This window comes from Sinocyclocheilus rhinocerous, unplaced genomic scaffold, assembly GCF_001515625.1.
Source record: "Sinocyclocheilus rhinocerous isolate Xijiao unplaced genomic scaffold, SAMN03320098_v1.1 scaffold240, whole genome shotgun sequence".
NCBI lineage: Eukaryota > Metazoa > Chordata > Actinopteri > Cypriniformes > Cyprinidae > Sinocyclocheilus > Sinocyclocheilus rhinocerous.
This window is the reverse complement of record NW_015654534.1, coordinates 1,013,579-1,028,888: the sequence shown is the minus strand read 5'-3', so window position 1 is coordinate 1,028,888 and position 15,310 is coordinate 1,013,579. Positions and strand designations below refer to the sequence as shown.

Genomic DNA, 15,310 nt, shown 5'->3' with positions numbered 1-15,310 from the left:
ATTAAATAAAAATGACAAATGCATACAACAAAATTCCAAAACTTAACATTTAAATAAAAAATAAAGCTAAAAACAATTCAGAATATTAAAGAACAAAAGGTATAAGAGTATAATAATGATTCTAACATAACACTAAATTTAAATTAAATTTAAATAAATGTAAATTAAAAACAGTAAAAAAAATTTTTTTTAATTTACATAACACTAAGCCAAACACCAAAAAAAACAACGTATGTTTGTACTCATACATACATACATACATACATACATATATATATAAATAAATAAGTTAGTTTTTTTTTGTAAACTACGACAGTAGTTTATCAGTAATCCTAAAAAATAACAACTTACTTACACATAGTAAGAAATGGTTATAAAAACTGAAACAGAAGTGAAACAAGTAGTAGGATATATACAATATATATATATATAAAGAATCACCAAAGAATCCAAAGCCAAAGAATCACGATAAGCTGTTTTATATGCTTAATTGCGTTAATTATATGAAACTCACTAACGTGCGCCAATGAAAAGCAAAGCTTCGCGGTCCCTTTAAGTCTGTAACCCGGAAGTACGTCAGCATCACAGGCAAGCGTACAGATTCTCTTCCGGCCTGTGAGCGTGGATTCTTATCTGTGCTCTTAAAATATTTAATAAAATGAGTGTCCCGGCGTTTATTGACGTAACGGAGGAGGATCAGGTATGTTTGAATAGCTCATAAGCATTTTTGCGCTATTAAACACGTATTTCAGCAAAGTAAAAGCATTTTTGCATAAGCATGCTTGTAGATGCTAACACCTGTTAGCCTTTAGCTGACCTCAATGCAACGAATTGGTACAGTAATAATCAACTTGACCGATTATATTTGTGCGTTTGTATGATTTCACTTGTTTTGAGATGGGCTCTGTGTTATTTGATTGCATTGCGGTAGAAACTCGGTTTCTTAAATGTCAGCGGGCTATTGGGAATCAATAGTCTCGTATCCGCTGTTGTTATTGACAACGGACATTTCACAACCCACTAATATTACACCGATTGTAACCTACTGTGTCTGTCACTTTTTGGGAATATGATTTTGTTACTATAAGAGCTGGCTTCATTTTTTGGTTGTCATTCATTTGTAGGCGTCAGAGCTTCGGGCCTATTTGAAAGCTAAAGGAGCTGAGATCTCTGAGGAGAATTCAGAAGGAGGCCTGCACGTCGATCTGGCACAGATCATTGAAGCCTGTGATGTCTGCCTCAAAGACGATGACAAAGGTATGACATAACTGAAGTTTGAGCTTTAAAGCATGTACACTGCTGTTCAAAAGATTGGGATCAGTAAGATTTGTAATTAGTGAGGTAGATATGTGGGGGCGTGTTAGAACGAGCCGTTTTAGGGGGGCGTGGCAGAGTCTTAACTTTGATAAAGAATATCTCTTTGGTTTTGAGACTTTAGTCTTTGCAACTTCAGGGATCTTATCTATGCACAATCAGCTTGTAACACTCCAAAGAGAAAGGAAAACTTGAAATCGCATCATATGACCCCTTTAAAAGAAGTCTCTTCTGCTCATCATAGCTGCATTTATTTGATCAGAAATGCAGGAAAAAAATAGTAATATTGGGAAATATTATTGAATTTTAAAATAATTAATTTCTGTGATACAAAGCTGTATTTTCAGCGTCATTACTCCAGTCTTCAGTGTCACATGATCTTCAGAAATCATCCTAATATGCTGATTTAATATCAATGTAGGAAACTGTTGTGCTGCTTCATATTTTTATTTTTTTTGGAACCTGTCATAATTTTTCCAGGATTCTTTGATTAATATAAAGTTAAAAAGAACAGCATTTATTCAAAATAGAAATCTTTTTTTAACAGTATACACTACCGTTTAAAAGCTTGGGGTCAGTATTTTTTTCTGTCTTTTTTTTTTTTTGGAAAGAAATGAATGCTTTTATTCAGCGAGGATGTTAAATTGATAAAAAATTATATTTTAAGTAAACACAAAATAATCCTGAAAAAAGTATCAAAGGTTCCAAAAAAATATTAAGCAGCACAACTGTTTCCACCATTGATAATAAATCAGCATATTAGAATGATTTCTGAAGGATCATGTGACACTGAAGACTGTCGTAATAGCTGATGAAAATTCAGCTTTGCATCACAGAAATAAATTAGATTTTGAAGTATATTAAAATAGAAAACCATGATTTTAAATGGTAATAATATTTTACAATATTACTGTTTTTTCTGTATTTTTGGTTAAATAAATGATGCATGATGAGCAAAAGAGACTTCTGTAAAACACATTAAAGATCTTACTGATCCCGAACTTCTGTATCATGCGAAGATTTACAAGAACATTTTCAAAAGCGCTCTTGTGTTCCTCTGCAGATGTGGAGAGTGTGATGAATAGCATCGTCTCCCTGTTGCTGATTCTGGAGACGGAGAAACAGGAAGCTCTCATTGAGAGTTTATGTGAGAAGCTGGTGAAGTTTCGTGAGGGTGAACGGCCCTCTCTCAGGATGCAGCTGTGAGTGCTTTCACTGTATTGTTGAACTGAATCTCTTTTTTTCTCGCCTTGTGTAGTTGTTTTAATTAAACTCTTCGTTTTAGCTTGAGCAATCTGTTCCATGGTATGGATGAGAACACACCGGTGAGGCACACTGTGTACTGCAGTCTGATTAAAGTGGCGGCCACCTGCAATGCCATTTCGTTCATACCTACAGACCTGGACCAGGTGCGGACATCAGCGCAATGTCAAAAATAATCATAGTATTTCCTTTCCTGCTTTTAAAATGCATCCCAAGATATTTAAGTGAGTCTCACAAAAACAACCAAGAAATGTCCAGCTCATATTTCACTTCATAATTAACACAAAGTGAAAAATTAAGCCTTTGTGAGATTAACCTGAATAGCCAACATTAGCTTTAACCCTCAAACTGCTCGTTTCTCTTCGTATTTATGTAATTAGGAAACAATTTCCAGTATGATTGATGTTGTGTTCTGTGCAGGTGCGCAAGTGGATCACAGACTGGAATCTAGATACAGAGAAGAAACACACTTTGCTCCGTCTGGTGTATGAAGCGCTGGTCGACTGTAAGAAGAGGTACCTACCCCTTTGTGTTTTAGGTCAGCTTGTGGTTTTTGCTTATTTGACCTTTACACTCTTGTCTTTCAGTGAAGCTGCAGCCAAAGTGATGGTGGAGTTACTGGGCAGTTACACAGAGGACAATGCTTCACAAGCCCGAGTGGATGCGCACAGGTATGACCTTCTCTCGTCAGTTCTCAGTTTTGATCTCCTGTTGTCTGTCTTAGTGATTTACACCTCCGCTCTGCTCTCCCAGGTGCATCGTCCGTGCCCTGAAAGACCCAAACAGCTATCTGTTCGACCATCTCCTGGCTTTGAAACCAGTGCGTTTCCTGGAGGGAGAACTCATCCACGATGTAAGAAAATATATTATATAATATAAACGAAAACAGACTTTAAAGGGTTAGTTCACCCAAAATGAAATCCTTACTTTAGCAAAGGAAAACCAGTCTCCTCCTGGCTTATATCGAAATCCTCCGACATTCTTCTTTACAAATTCTTGCTTTGTACTTCTAATAAATAACCAGTGTTTTGTTTTGATCTCTCCCCTGCGCTTCCGTGTTCGTCACTTCTGAGCGGCGCATGCGCAACGCTGAACTCATACGTCATCCGCCCGGAACTGCTTCTGTGTACAACTGTTGGCGCAAGCTACATTCAAGTGATTATTGTTTTGAATATGGATATTTTTCTTACAAAAACGCATCGATTCGCCACAGGAGGCCTTTGTTCACCCCCCGGAGCCGTGTGAGACACTTTTTTTTTATGGATGGGTGCTTTTTATTAAACTTCTTTTGGACTGACGCATGCAACACCCGCTGCGTGGCATTAAACAGCTTGAAAGATCAAAGACCATTTTTAATATAACTCCCGACTGGATTCGTCTGAAAGAAGAAAGTCATATACACATAGGATGACTTGAGGGTGAGTAATTCATGGGCTAATTTTCATTTTTGGGTGAACTAACCCTTTAAGTTGTTTTCAAAAACTCTCTGACTAAAATGCTTCTTTCTCCTTCCAGCTCTTGACTATCTTTGTCAGTGCAAAGCTTGCTGCGTATGTGAAGTTTTACCAGAGCAACAAAGACTTCATTGAGTCTCTCGGTGAGTACAGTCTGAACATCTTTACATGGTTCAGTCATGACCATGACACTCTAATATACAAAAATCCAAAGTACACAATGTTGAGATTTAATTAGATTGAACCACTTTTATAATAATGAAGAAGAAAAAAATCAACTTTTCACTATCCGCTTATCTTAGTTTTGATACCTTACAATGCTGTATGAATTAGAAATATTAATAGTATTAATATTATAGCAATTTTATATATAGATAGATTAAACAATAATTATAACACATTTATATGCTTATTATACACATGTTGTTAATATCAAATGAAGATCTACCATTATGCACCAAACAAGCATATGCATTATTTATTAATATTTAATATTTTGTTACATTATTACTTGTATAGTTTTATCTTGTTCTATTCAACCATTTTTTAAATTTGTATAAAAGAAAAAGGCTTTTATTTTGTACTGTGGTTTATCTAGTATAACTGTAACTTTTAAAGCTGTTGTTAATTAGCATGGAAGAGTGTTGCATCATATTTAAAATAACATTTAATAAAATGTTGCTTGTTTTCTCTAAATTGCTGCTCATCTTTTATTTGTTTTTAAATGCACTGGAGTTTTGAGCACAGGCTCACACGCGTGTCTGTTATCTGTGGTGTCACTGGGCCGGTGGAATTTGAGTCTCAGCAGTTTTGGTTCTTTTAAAAGGCAGACGTTAATTAGAGCAGGATCCTCCCTGCCATTGACCAGCGACAGCCAATTCAGACCAGTCCTGAAGAAGTGTTGATCTAACAGTGAGCTGTTCACCCGCTGCGCCTCCCTCTGAACCCTAAAGGAAACGGCTCACTGACCTTCTCATTTTGATTCTTTTTTTAATTAACATAAACAGATTTTCTGTTGAGAGGGTGAAATATTTATGGTCTACGTCAGCATCTTCTTCACCTACATCCAATAACATCTTAATAGAGTGCAACAGTGACTGCTCAATTTTTCAGCATATTTTTCCCTTTTTTTTTTTCTCTCCGTCAGAAGCTTTGTAAATTATAATTAAAAAAAATATTGATTATTAAAAAGACTATTAATTGCCTAAAGTCAGTGTCTATAAAATATGCTTATTTTTATGAATATTTAAATATATAGTTTAATTTCCTTTGTTATTCATAATGCCAGGGAATGTAATTTTTGCAATATATTAAAAAAGTGAATACATTTATAAATGTATCAAAATGTTTTAAAATAAAAAATCCAATGTGCTACTGTAAAATTTCAAACTATTTTTTAAAAATTAAATATATTATATTTATATATTATAAATATATATTTATTTATTTATTTTTTGCTATATGCAGTGTCATTATGTGACTTGTTTAAAGCACAGTCCAGTGGCGTAATGTTGCTTTGAAGATCAACTTGAATATTGAATGTTTAATGTTGTGTTTTCAGGTTTGTCTCATGAGCAGAACATGGCAAAAATGAGGCTGTTGACGTTCATGGGCATGGCAGTAGAGATAAAGGAGATCTCGTTCGACACCATGCAGCAGGAACTGCAGATCGGTGCTGAAGATGTGGAGGCCTTCGTCATTGACGGTACAGCTCTGCAGTCCTTTTGCAGACTATTTAAAAAATATCTTAATGGATCATGATCTTTACTTAATATCCTAATGATTTTTGGCATAAAATGAAAAATCAATAATTTTGACCCATACAATGTATTTTTGGCTATTGCTACAAATATACCCCAGCGACTTAAGACTGGTTTTGTGGTCCAGGGTCACATATTTTAAACGTAACTGTTTTGTCATTACATGTTATGTCTGTATGTGGTAATTTATGTATTCGGCTGCTGTGTTCTGAGTCAAGTTTCCCTGACTGAGACAATAAAGTATAACCTTAAACCTAAATTCTACCGTTTCTGTAAATTGAACGTTAAAAAAGCTTTGCGTCCATGTTTTTGTACAACAGCACATACTTATTGTGTTTTCCTGTGAATTTCTAGCTGTTCGGACCAAAATGGTTTATTGCAAGATCGACCAGACACAGCGGAAGGTTGTAGTGAGGTAAGTCATTTCCCAATTTCAATTTCAGACAAATTGAAAACACACAAATCCACTAAGTTAGTAAGCAGTAGTAGTAAGGGTTGTGTTTGGAAAATCTGCCCATGCTGACATGATTGGCTTCTCTCTTGCTTCCTGTAGCCACAGCACACACCGCACCTTTGGCAAACAGCAGTGGCAGCAGCTGCATGACACACTGTGCTCCTGGAAACAGAATCTGGCTACCGTGAAGAGCAGCCTTCAGACGCTCTCTCCCACTGCCTGACACAGCTGCTTCTGTTTTTATGTACATCCAATAAAACACCCATGAAGACCATCATGTTTCTGCTTCACTGTCAGTGCTGTATAAAGGATAATGGACAGTCAGGCGGTCATTATTGTGAAACGAACCCCCTTCAGGGTCCATTGATGTTTTATCACTCTTAAAGAAACACTACAGTAAAGCTGGAAGTCATTTTTAAATAGAGAAAAAATGGTTTGGAGTCAGACCATTTCATTTTATGGATGTGAAATTTTCCTATTAATATTAACAGTTGTATTTAATGGCAGTGAAGCAATGCAACTGGTAGATCACATGACAATGACAGCATGACGAACGTATGTTCGGATTACATTCATACTATATAGAACACACTTTTTTTAACCATCACAAAGTAATTACTTATTCTAAAGAAGTATGTACTCAAAGAGTATGCTATTTCAGACAGCCATTGAGTGTCAAAGGCTGAAGAGATGTGAATGATGAAGGTGAAACTGGAAGTGAAAGAGAGGCACTGGATTGAACCACAATGTGCCTTTATTTAGCAGGACAAAGATGAACTCTGGAAATGAGAGGATTATGATAGACATTTTTTAATCCTTTTGGCATGTTAATAGTTGCATGACGACATATAAGTTGGCTTCAGCATTTTCAGCACAGTTGATTTTGACGCTGAACGATGTGTTGTGTGAGATTTAACAGTTATGTCTCCTTTTCTCTATCCACTGTGTCCATTTCATGACCCCGTTTTATCAGAGAGTGAATCATATTTCTGCACTGAGAGAAGTCGTAGCTGTTTCTTATCTCTGGTGATACGGTGGCCCCACAAAGTATTCGGGCACTTAAGACACACTTAAAAATGAATTTCATTGCATTAGTGGATGTATGAAGTCAGTTTTCCTCAAGTTCACACAGGTGTAGTAGGACATTACATTTACTTAACATGATCCACTAATATTTAACTACATAAAGGGGGGAAACAATGTGCATTTACTTAAAAAAAATTTTTTTATTTTTTTAGCTTTTACATTTTTAAATTGTAACTTTATATTTATTATATAAAGGTATTTTAGGATGACGATGCATCAACCAGTGTGTTATAAACTGAAAATATGTCATAACACTGAATTCAAATTAAATGATTTCATTGAATAGCCTATAGGTTTATATGAATAATGAAGACTATGTAGCCTTCTGAAATGCACATATAACTTTTGAATAATAACCCATTAATTACAATTAATAATATTAAAATAAATAAATTATAACATCCAGGAGGAGGTGGCTGGGGCATCTTACCCCATGATCTAATTTTATATTTTCACTTCAAAATACTTGTTTTTCTCCACAAATCTAAAAACATTATTGTGTCCAGAAATTTCCAGAGACACAAAAATAAGCTAAATTAACATCAAAACTGAGTGACTTAAGTCTCACAAATGTTGATATTCAGATGAAATGACCAAATTGAAGAGTGAAGTCATTTATTAAATATGCTAAGATGAGATTGTATGCCATATATGATCAAAACTTCCTATAACAAACTTATTTTTGCAAAACGCTTTGCTTGTGATATTTCTTTAAAATAAAGTCCACTTGGTTTGATATTTTGTTATGTAATTCAATGACCTTCAGACTTTTTCTAGTTCTAAAGTTTCCAGTTCCCTTTTTGGGGGGCTCTCTGTACATATTTGATATTTCATAACTTTCTGTGTGATAACCTGTTTGTTTTTAATAAATAGCCTGCAGGCATTTGAGTAATAGTTGGGTGATAGTTTTCTGCTGAGCTTAAAATGCTTTGCCAAAGCTGATGAAAGTCGATATCTTAATTTCAGAGCAAAATAAACAGAATAAATCTTTTCCTCAGCGCGCGTTTGTAAACTTGGCATACTTCCGACACTATAAAACACGAATCCAGCAACCTAGCAGGAGGTATTTCCCATTTGTAGAGAAATTATCGCATTTCCAGCAGCAGACCCCAGTTATCTATCATTATTCATTCAGAGTAGAGCGCATGTTTAAAATCCTCCGGGGTTTTGACGAGTTCAACGTCGTCTGGTCTTACACAGCAGATAAAGACAGGAATGTGACTCTTTTATATCAGCTCTCTGCCAGGTCCGGTGCGGACAGACGCTGCTAAACTGCCTCAGCGTTCAGTCTAGCGGGCCGTTTATGGCAAGCCGTCTTAACATTTAATCCTTAAAACGTACTGGTAGGGTACAACCATAGACTGTAAAAAAAAAAAAAAGATGGACGATGCACCTTCAATCTCTTCCATTGAAGAAAAGTGAAGCCGCCATTGTCCCAACAGGGCGCGGCCATATTGTGCTGATTTGGGACCAGAGTCTGCGCAGTAGAGAACTCGCGACCAGAGTCTGTGCAGTAGCGAGCGAAGTGGAGCCGCCACCCACTCTCCCGCAGAATGGATAGCAAGCACACGCCGTTTTAACTAGCCTGACTGCTCCAATTTTTGTCTGCTGAGAGGATTGTGTTAAAATAAGGTAAATACAACTCCAATATCCTCCTAAAGATCCCGAAAAAGTCAGTTGGCGCCTCAGTTCACTCGAGAAGCTGTCGGTCTCAGCTGTCAATCATGACGTCACGCTCCCGTTTTTATAGCATCACTTAACTAACTAAAACCAAAATTATTTAAAAAACGAACACTTGAACTTACATCAGCGTGATAAAATCTACATCAAATGACAAAAGCCATCTTTGGAAAAAATGTATTTGAAGTGAAATGTAATTATTTCGTTTGTCTCATGTCCCATTAGATTACATGGAGAGGGTGGGGTTTATGACCTATACTGGGACCAGCCAACTGTTGTTTGAAAATAAATCATACAAGTGGTTTATTTTGTTTAAAAATCTTATAAATGAGGTGGCAAGGGGGACATTTTACCCCACACACGGGGTAAAAGGCTCACCAGCATGGGGCAAAAGGCACGCAGTATTGATACAAATACTTTAGCTAAAATAATGTTTATAATAATGTCTATGTTAATACTTGTTCAAAACAATCACTTTGTCACTCAGCTAAGTTTTTACTATTTTCAGCTTATTTTGATAAATAAAATAATTATTTTTTGTTCAATAAATATACTGTCATTAAAATATATTAATATAAAAAAAAATTTTTTAAAGAGAAACAAAATTATTTTAAAAAGTAAAGATTTTGAAGGCATTGAAGGAGATCCCATAATAATGTAATATAGATTTACAGTAGTACCAACAAATGACATTTTATTATATGATATGATTAATATCCTATTTTTAAATATGATGATTTCATTATAAAATATGGTGATTATCTCTAAGGTGGACACCTAACTTAATATATGATATTTATTATTTGCCATCTGAATCTAAGCATGTCATGTCAACAATCGGAAAAGTCAGCCAGCTATTTATTATCATGTTAATAATTGTGCCTTTCACCCCAACAGCAGGGGTGCTGTTTACCCCAAATACCATACTTTTACATATTCTTCCGTTATTGAAAAACTGTTGCTTTAATTACCTTAAACCAAACTGATTAAGAAGACCTTAAAAAAAACTTCATTAAGAAGACCTTTGTCTCAAAATATATTCAATAATTTTAGCGATTCGCATTTGCTACGTAAATCTACAACATTTTTAAAAACATCAAATATTAGATCAAATTAGCACAGAATCAACTTTGCGCTGCTGCCCGCATCAAGGATCGACAAATTTGCATGTGCATCTTGAAAAATTTTTGTGCCATCTAGTGGTTTAGAGGAAAATAAAATCAAAGGCGCCTTTTACCCTGGGGCACCTCTATTTTCATGCTACTACTCATTTTTTCAGCTATCTATTCCATTAGGTACTAGTACTTATTTGTTGACTACTACTGCTTATTCTTTATACTAGTACTTTTTAAAAGATTCTAGTACTTATTCATTAGATAGTTTGGTTTTATTACAAGTGTTGGGGAAAGTTTTTTTTAACTCGCGTTACTTGTAATGCGTTACCCCCAACACTGCTTATTACTGGTACTCATTCATTAGCTACTAGTACCTAATAAATAGATACTAGTACTTATTTTTTAGATATAGTACTTATTCATTAGATACTACTTATTAAATAGATGATAATACTCATTCATTCAATACTTGTACATATCAAATAGATACTACTGTAGTAGCCTACTTATTTCAGTAGTGACTAGTAACTATTCTGTTGTTACTAGTAACACATTTCACATTTTTATGGGCATCTGTCATTCAGATAACTATTCAGGTTTGAATATGTATTCCAATTGCGACTAGTACATATTTTTATGTTATACCTTAGGTACTAAATTTCTTTAGATACTTGTACCTATTATTAGATACTTAATCATTAGATACTAGTATTTATTATTTAAATACTTGCACCTATTAAATAGATATTTATTTATTAGTATGTATTTATTACATATTAGTATTCATTCATTAGATGCTATTTTTATTATTAGATACTAGTGTTTATTCAATAGATACTTGTACACATGTATTAGATACTAGTACTACTTATTCCAAATGTTACTGGTAAGATTTTTAATCGAACACAACAGTGGCTATTCTGACTAGTACATAACATAAGTCGAGTAAAAAAGCAGTTAGTATAATTAGATTTATTACTAGTAAGAATTACAAAAGGTGCTAGTGTCTAATAAATAAGTTCTAGTAATGAATAACTATTAGGATCTACAAGTATTTAATGAAAAGTAATAGTATTTAATAAATACGTACTAGTATCTAATGAATACCTATTAGTAATATGTTAAAAACATACTAGTCACCATTGGAATACATACTGAATAGTTGAACTGAATAGTTGATATCTGAATGACAGATACCCATAGAATTCAATGGTAAACATTTGAAATGTGTTACTAGTAACAGTAGAATAGTTACTAGTCACTACTGAAATAAATACTAGTATCTAATAAATACGAACTAGTATCTAATAAATAAGTACTAGTAGCTAAAGAATAAGCACTAGCAGCTAAGTACTAGTAGCTATACTTAATCGAATATATACTAGTTATCTAAAAAAATTAATAAAGAGAGAAAATAATTAAATAAGAACTTTTAGCATCAAAATAGATACTAGTAGGTTTTATAGATGTTAAAACGGCTTGCCATAGTATGCTGCTGCAACAGTGTCCAGACCCCTGCTGAAATAGTGCAGCCTATTACTGTTCAATTAGCACCAGTCTCCAGGAGGAGCACAAATACATCACTGCTGTTAAACTGGGGACTTTTCCTGGCTGGAGATCATCTGGGAGGAGTTGCCTTCCCCAGAAAGCATAGATATGAGGTAATCAGGTTATAAAGTGATGAGGTTTGTCTGTGCTGTTTGGTATGTTCAAGATATTAATAAAAATGTATTTATTTTTTGTGGTCTCCATGGAGCATGAAGTCATCTTATCAGCTGCATGGTAATGCATTGAGAGCCTTGTTGATGTTTCATAGTTGACATGAACATATGGTTCTGGTGAATGTTTTTATGGTTAAAGACACGTGCTTCTGTACATTTAACAATGCTCTTGAGAATCGTTTGGACTAGAAATAACAAACATGGTTAATTACAAACATGCAGTCTGTAATTATATCCTGCACTCCTCAAGGCTCAAAGCCAGGGCTTTAGTCTCCTGACAATGAATATGTCATTAGTACAAGCCTGTAGCACTCACATCAAAACGATTGCCTCTGTCTACTATGGGATAGTACTAACACAGCAAAAAAAAAAAAATCCATTTTACAATCTAAATTTTAGATGTCAGCTAGAGACTGGCAAATCAAATTGTAATTTTTCTCAGTATATATAAGGTTTTCTTTATAGTGTCGGTTTCAAATATAGTGTTTTTTTTTTGTTGTTGTTTTTTTTTTGTGAATTCTGTCCTCCAAACATATGCACATTATCGTTATTATAGTTAACTGATACCAAAACCATAAAACATTACCATTACTTAAAACATGTTTTTATAAAAATTAAAACTAATAAAAATTACAAAGACTCACAACAAAATTACTAAAATATGAACTAAAATTAAAATGAAAACCAAAAATATGAAAATAAAAAATAATTCAAAACATTTATAAAAACCTATAATAGTATCTCAGTGATATTAAAATAACACTGATTCAGACAAAAGTAAACTATAAAATAAAGGTCAAAAGTTGTTTTCAGAAATAATGTTTTTCATAAATGCGATGTTGGGGCAAGCTGTCACGTGTGTTTTAAATATAATTTTATAAAATTCATTAATTGTTGCTCGTTAAAAAATGGTTTAATATTTTGTGTTACCTTTTCCATTTCGTTTTATGAAATGTTTTGATTCATTATCACAAGATTATGAAAATTAAATGTAACATTTGCTCAAAGCTTTCAACCACTAGAACTGTGGACAGCAAGTTTTCAGTGCCATCTAGTGGTTCATGAAAGTAACATCCACCTGTGGCTGAAATGCTTTAGGGATAGTTCACCCAGGAAAATAAAATCTGTTATCATTTACTTACCCTCAAGCTGTTCCAAACCTGTATGAATTTCTTTCTTCTGTGGAACATGAAAGGAGATATTTCGAAGAATGTGTGTAACCAAAGTGTTGATGGTCCCTGTTGACTTCTATTGTAGCTATCTTTTTTTCCATACTGTGGAAGCCAATGGGGTCCATCAACTGTTTGGTTAATCTTATTCTTCAAAATATCTTCTTTTATGTTCAAAAGAAGAAAGAAAGTCATAAAGGTTTGTAGCAACTTGAGGGTGAGTAATGATTATTTTTGGGTGAACTATCCCTTTAATTTTTCATATATATAATTTTTAATAGTATATTCATTGTTGCAAACTAAAAGGTTAATATATGCAAGATCCTTGTCTCTTTTGTTTTCATAAAATATAATAATGTCTTTCTGATTATACTGGTACTGGTCTGATTAACATTCACAGTGGTGAAAACATATTTACAAAAAATAAAATTACAGTCAAAATTGTCTTCAGCATTACAGAAATCACAAACATCATGAATAGGGATGTAACGAAAATCGATACAAATATGTGACGATTAAAATCGGTTGATATGTTACATTTGGGGGTGGGAGTTTATATGAATGAATCTCTGAGGGAAACTATCTGACTATCTGTAGAAAAGTTTAGATGATATTTTCTTTTCATCTCGTCTCTGTATAATGCATATTACAGTAGTGTTCATAAGCGCAGCGCTGCTTTGTTTACAGCCATAACCCAGGAAACGCTGTATCACTGCTGTTCCATAAGCGCCACCTGCTGTCAGAGAGTGAATCTGTGTCTCATTCAGCCCGTCTGCTGTCTTTGTTCCCTATCGATACTTCACTCGTACTGCGTCTGCTAAGACGCTTTGGGGAAAACTCCTTTTTCTCCGAATACTGAAGCCTTTTTCAATCATGCAGTGTAACTGCACGGCCATTGGTTCGTGCAGTGTATTATTAAAAATGAACCAATGGCTCGGTGGGGCATCTGGCTATATAAGCGTACACTTCGCCATAGGATCCTCAGATTTCTTCTCCTTCAGCGACGACTAAGTTCTTCTCTGATCTACGAGACTCGAAGCCTCTCGCCGTAGAATCACCTTCGCAGCGGATCAAGCTGAACCAGCAACCCTCTGCTCGGCCGATTCGCCGCTTCTCCGCCGCCTTCAGCGTCGCAGCAGCAGCGGTCCCAGCTGATCCCCTGCCGCCATCCGACGAGCCTAAAAGAGCTTATTTCTAAGAGGTAAGTTCTAAAAGAGAAAATTTCTAGCGATGTTGTTGCAAATGTCGCGCTGCGAGTGTGGCTCATGCACAGAATCTTGCATGATGCAGAAGGGCAGTGAGTGCGTTGCCTGTCTGGGTAGCCCCCACGCAGAGACTGCACTTCACTGAGACGGAATGCTCTCGCTCTGAGGCTGCGCTCGCTGAGACAGATCGACCCGCCCCTCCCCTCGTCCACTACGAGCGGATCTGAGAAAATGCGCGCAGCACTTTTGATCTACCTGAGTGTTTACACAAAGATCATCAGTACTCTTCTTCTAATGAGTGGTTTGATATTTTTAGGCGGATTAAAAGAGAATGCTGTCACTAATGATTAATATCACTGACAGCTTCAAATTGGATGCGTCTGGGCCACGCCCACGTTGAGGTAGCGTGCACGCTCTCGCTATGAGAACATTAAGTCTTGCGAAGCATGCTGAGACAGATGGGAATCCGCATTTTGAATTACCTCGATGACTGGCTCATCTTGGCCCAGTCAGAGGTTGAGCTACTATTTCACAGATCCTTCCTCCTCAGCCACTCAGAATGCCTGGGACTCAGGGTCAATTTTGCCAAGAGCACGCTGTCCCCCAGCCAACAGATCTCGTTCTTGGGAACAGTTCTCGACTCAGCCCGAATGAGGGCAGTAGTCGCACCAGAACGTGCACTGGCCATTCAGCAGCTCGTGGCCTCATTCAAAGTTGGAGCCCCTCGCCCTCTCAAGGCGTTTCAGAAGATGCTGGGCCTCATGGCTAATGAGTGGTTTGATCTTTTTAGGCGGATTAAAAGAGAATGCTGTCACTAATGATTAATATCACTGACAGCTTCAAATTGGATGCGTCTGGGCCACGCCCACGTTGAGGTAGCGTGCACGCTCTCGCTATGAGAACATTAAGTCTTGCGAAGCATTTTTTGAAAGCATTTTCAAAAGAGAGCAAAATTCCTCTTCTGAGTGTGGGGTCCCCATACGGCAATCTGCTACTCGAATTAATCCAACAACTTGTCATGCGGGCTGAGGCCTGGCAGGCCATCCCCGGAGTGCCAGACTGGGTTTTGGGGATAATAAAACGAGGTTA

At 35.7% G+C, this 15,310-nt stretch overlaps 1 protein-coding gene across 2 annotated transcripts in view; it reads left to right on the top strand.

Annotated features, from left to right (window-relative positions):
• eif3m (eukaryotic translation initiation factor 3, subunit M) overlaps nt 1-6,519 on the top strand; it is a 6,797-nt gene extending 278 nt beyond the window's left edge. The window contains exons 1-11 of one of the 2 annotated variants that reach the window (XM_016524437.1): nt 575-700; nt 1,125-1,257; nt 2,378-2,516; nt 2,600-2,723; nt 2,998-3,092; nt 3,165-3,248; nt 3,331-3,430; nt 4,093-4,174; nt 5,593-5,736; nt 6,146-6,206; nt 6,345-6,519. In XM_016524437.1, coding sequence (XP_016379923.1) covers nt 659-700; nt 1,125-1,257; nt 2,378-2,516; nt 2,600-2,723; nt 2,998-3,092; nt 3,165-3,248; nt 3,331-3,430; nt 4,093-4,174; nt 5,593-5,736; nt 6,146-6,206; nt 6,345-6,468 — 1,128 coding nt within the window. In that variant the 5' untranslated portion in view covers nt 575-658 and the 3' untranslated portion in view covers nt 6,469-6,519. Of the gene's footprint in view, nt 1-574; nt 701-1,124; nt 1,258-2,377; nt 2,517-2,599; nt 2,724-2,997; nt 3,093-3,164; nt 3,249-3,330; nt 3,431-4,092; nt 4,175-5,592; nt 5,737-6,145; nt 6,207-6,344 lie in introns of those variants that run through there. The other variant, XM_016524438.1, reaches the window with a different exon arrangement.
• Nucleotides 6,520-15,310: the final 8,791 nt, after the last annotated feature.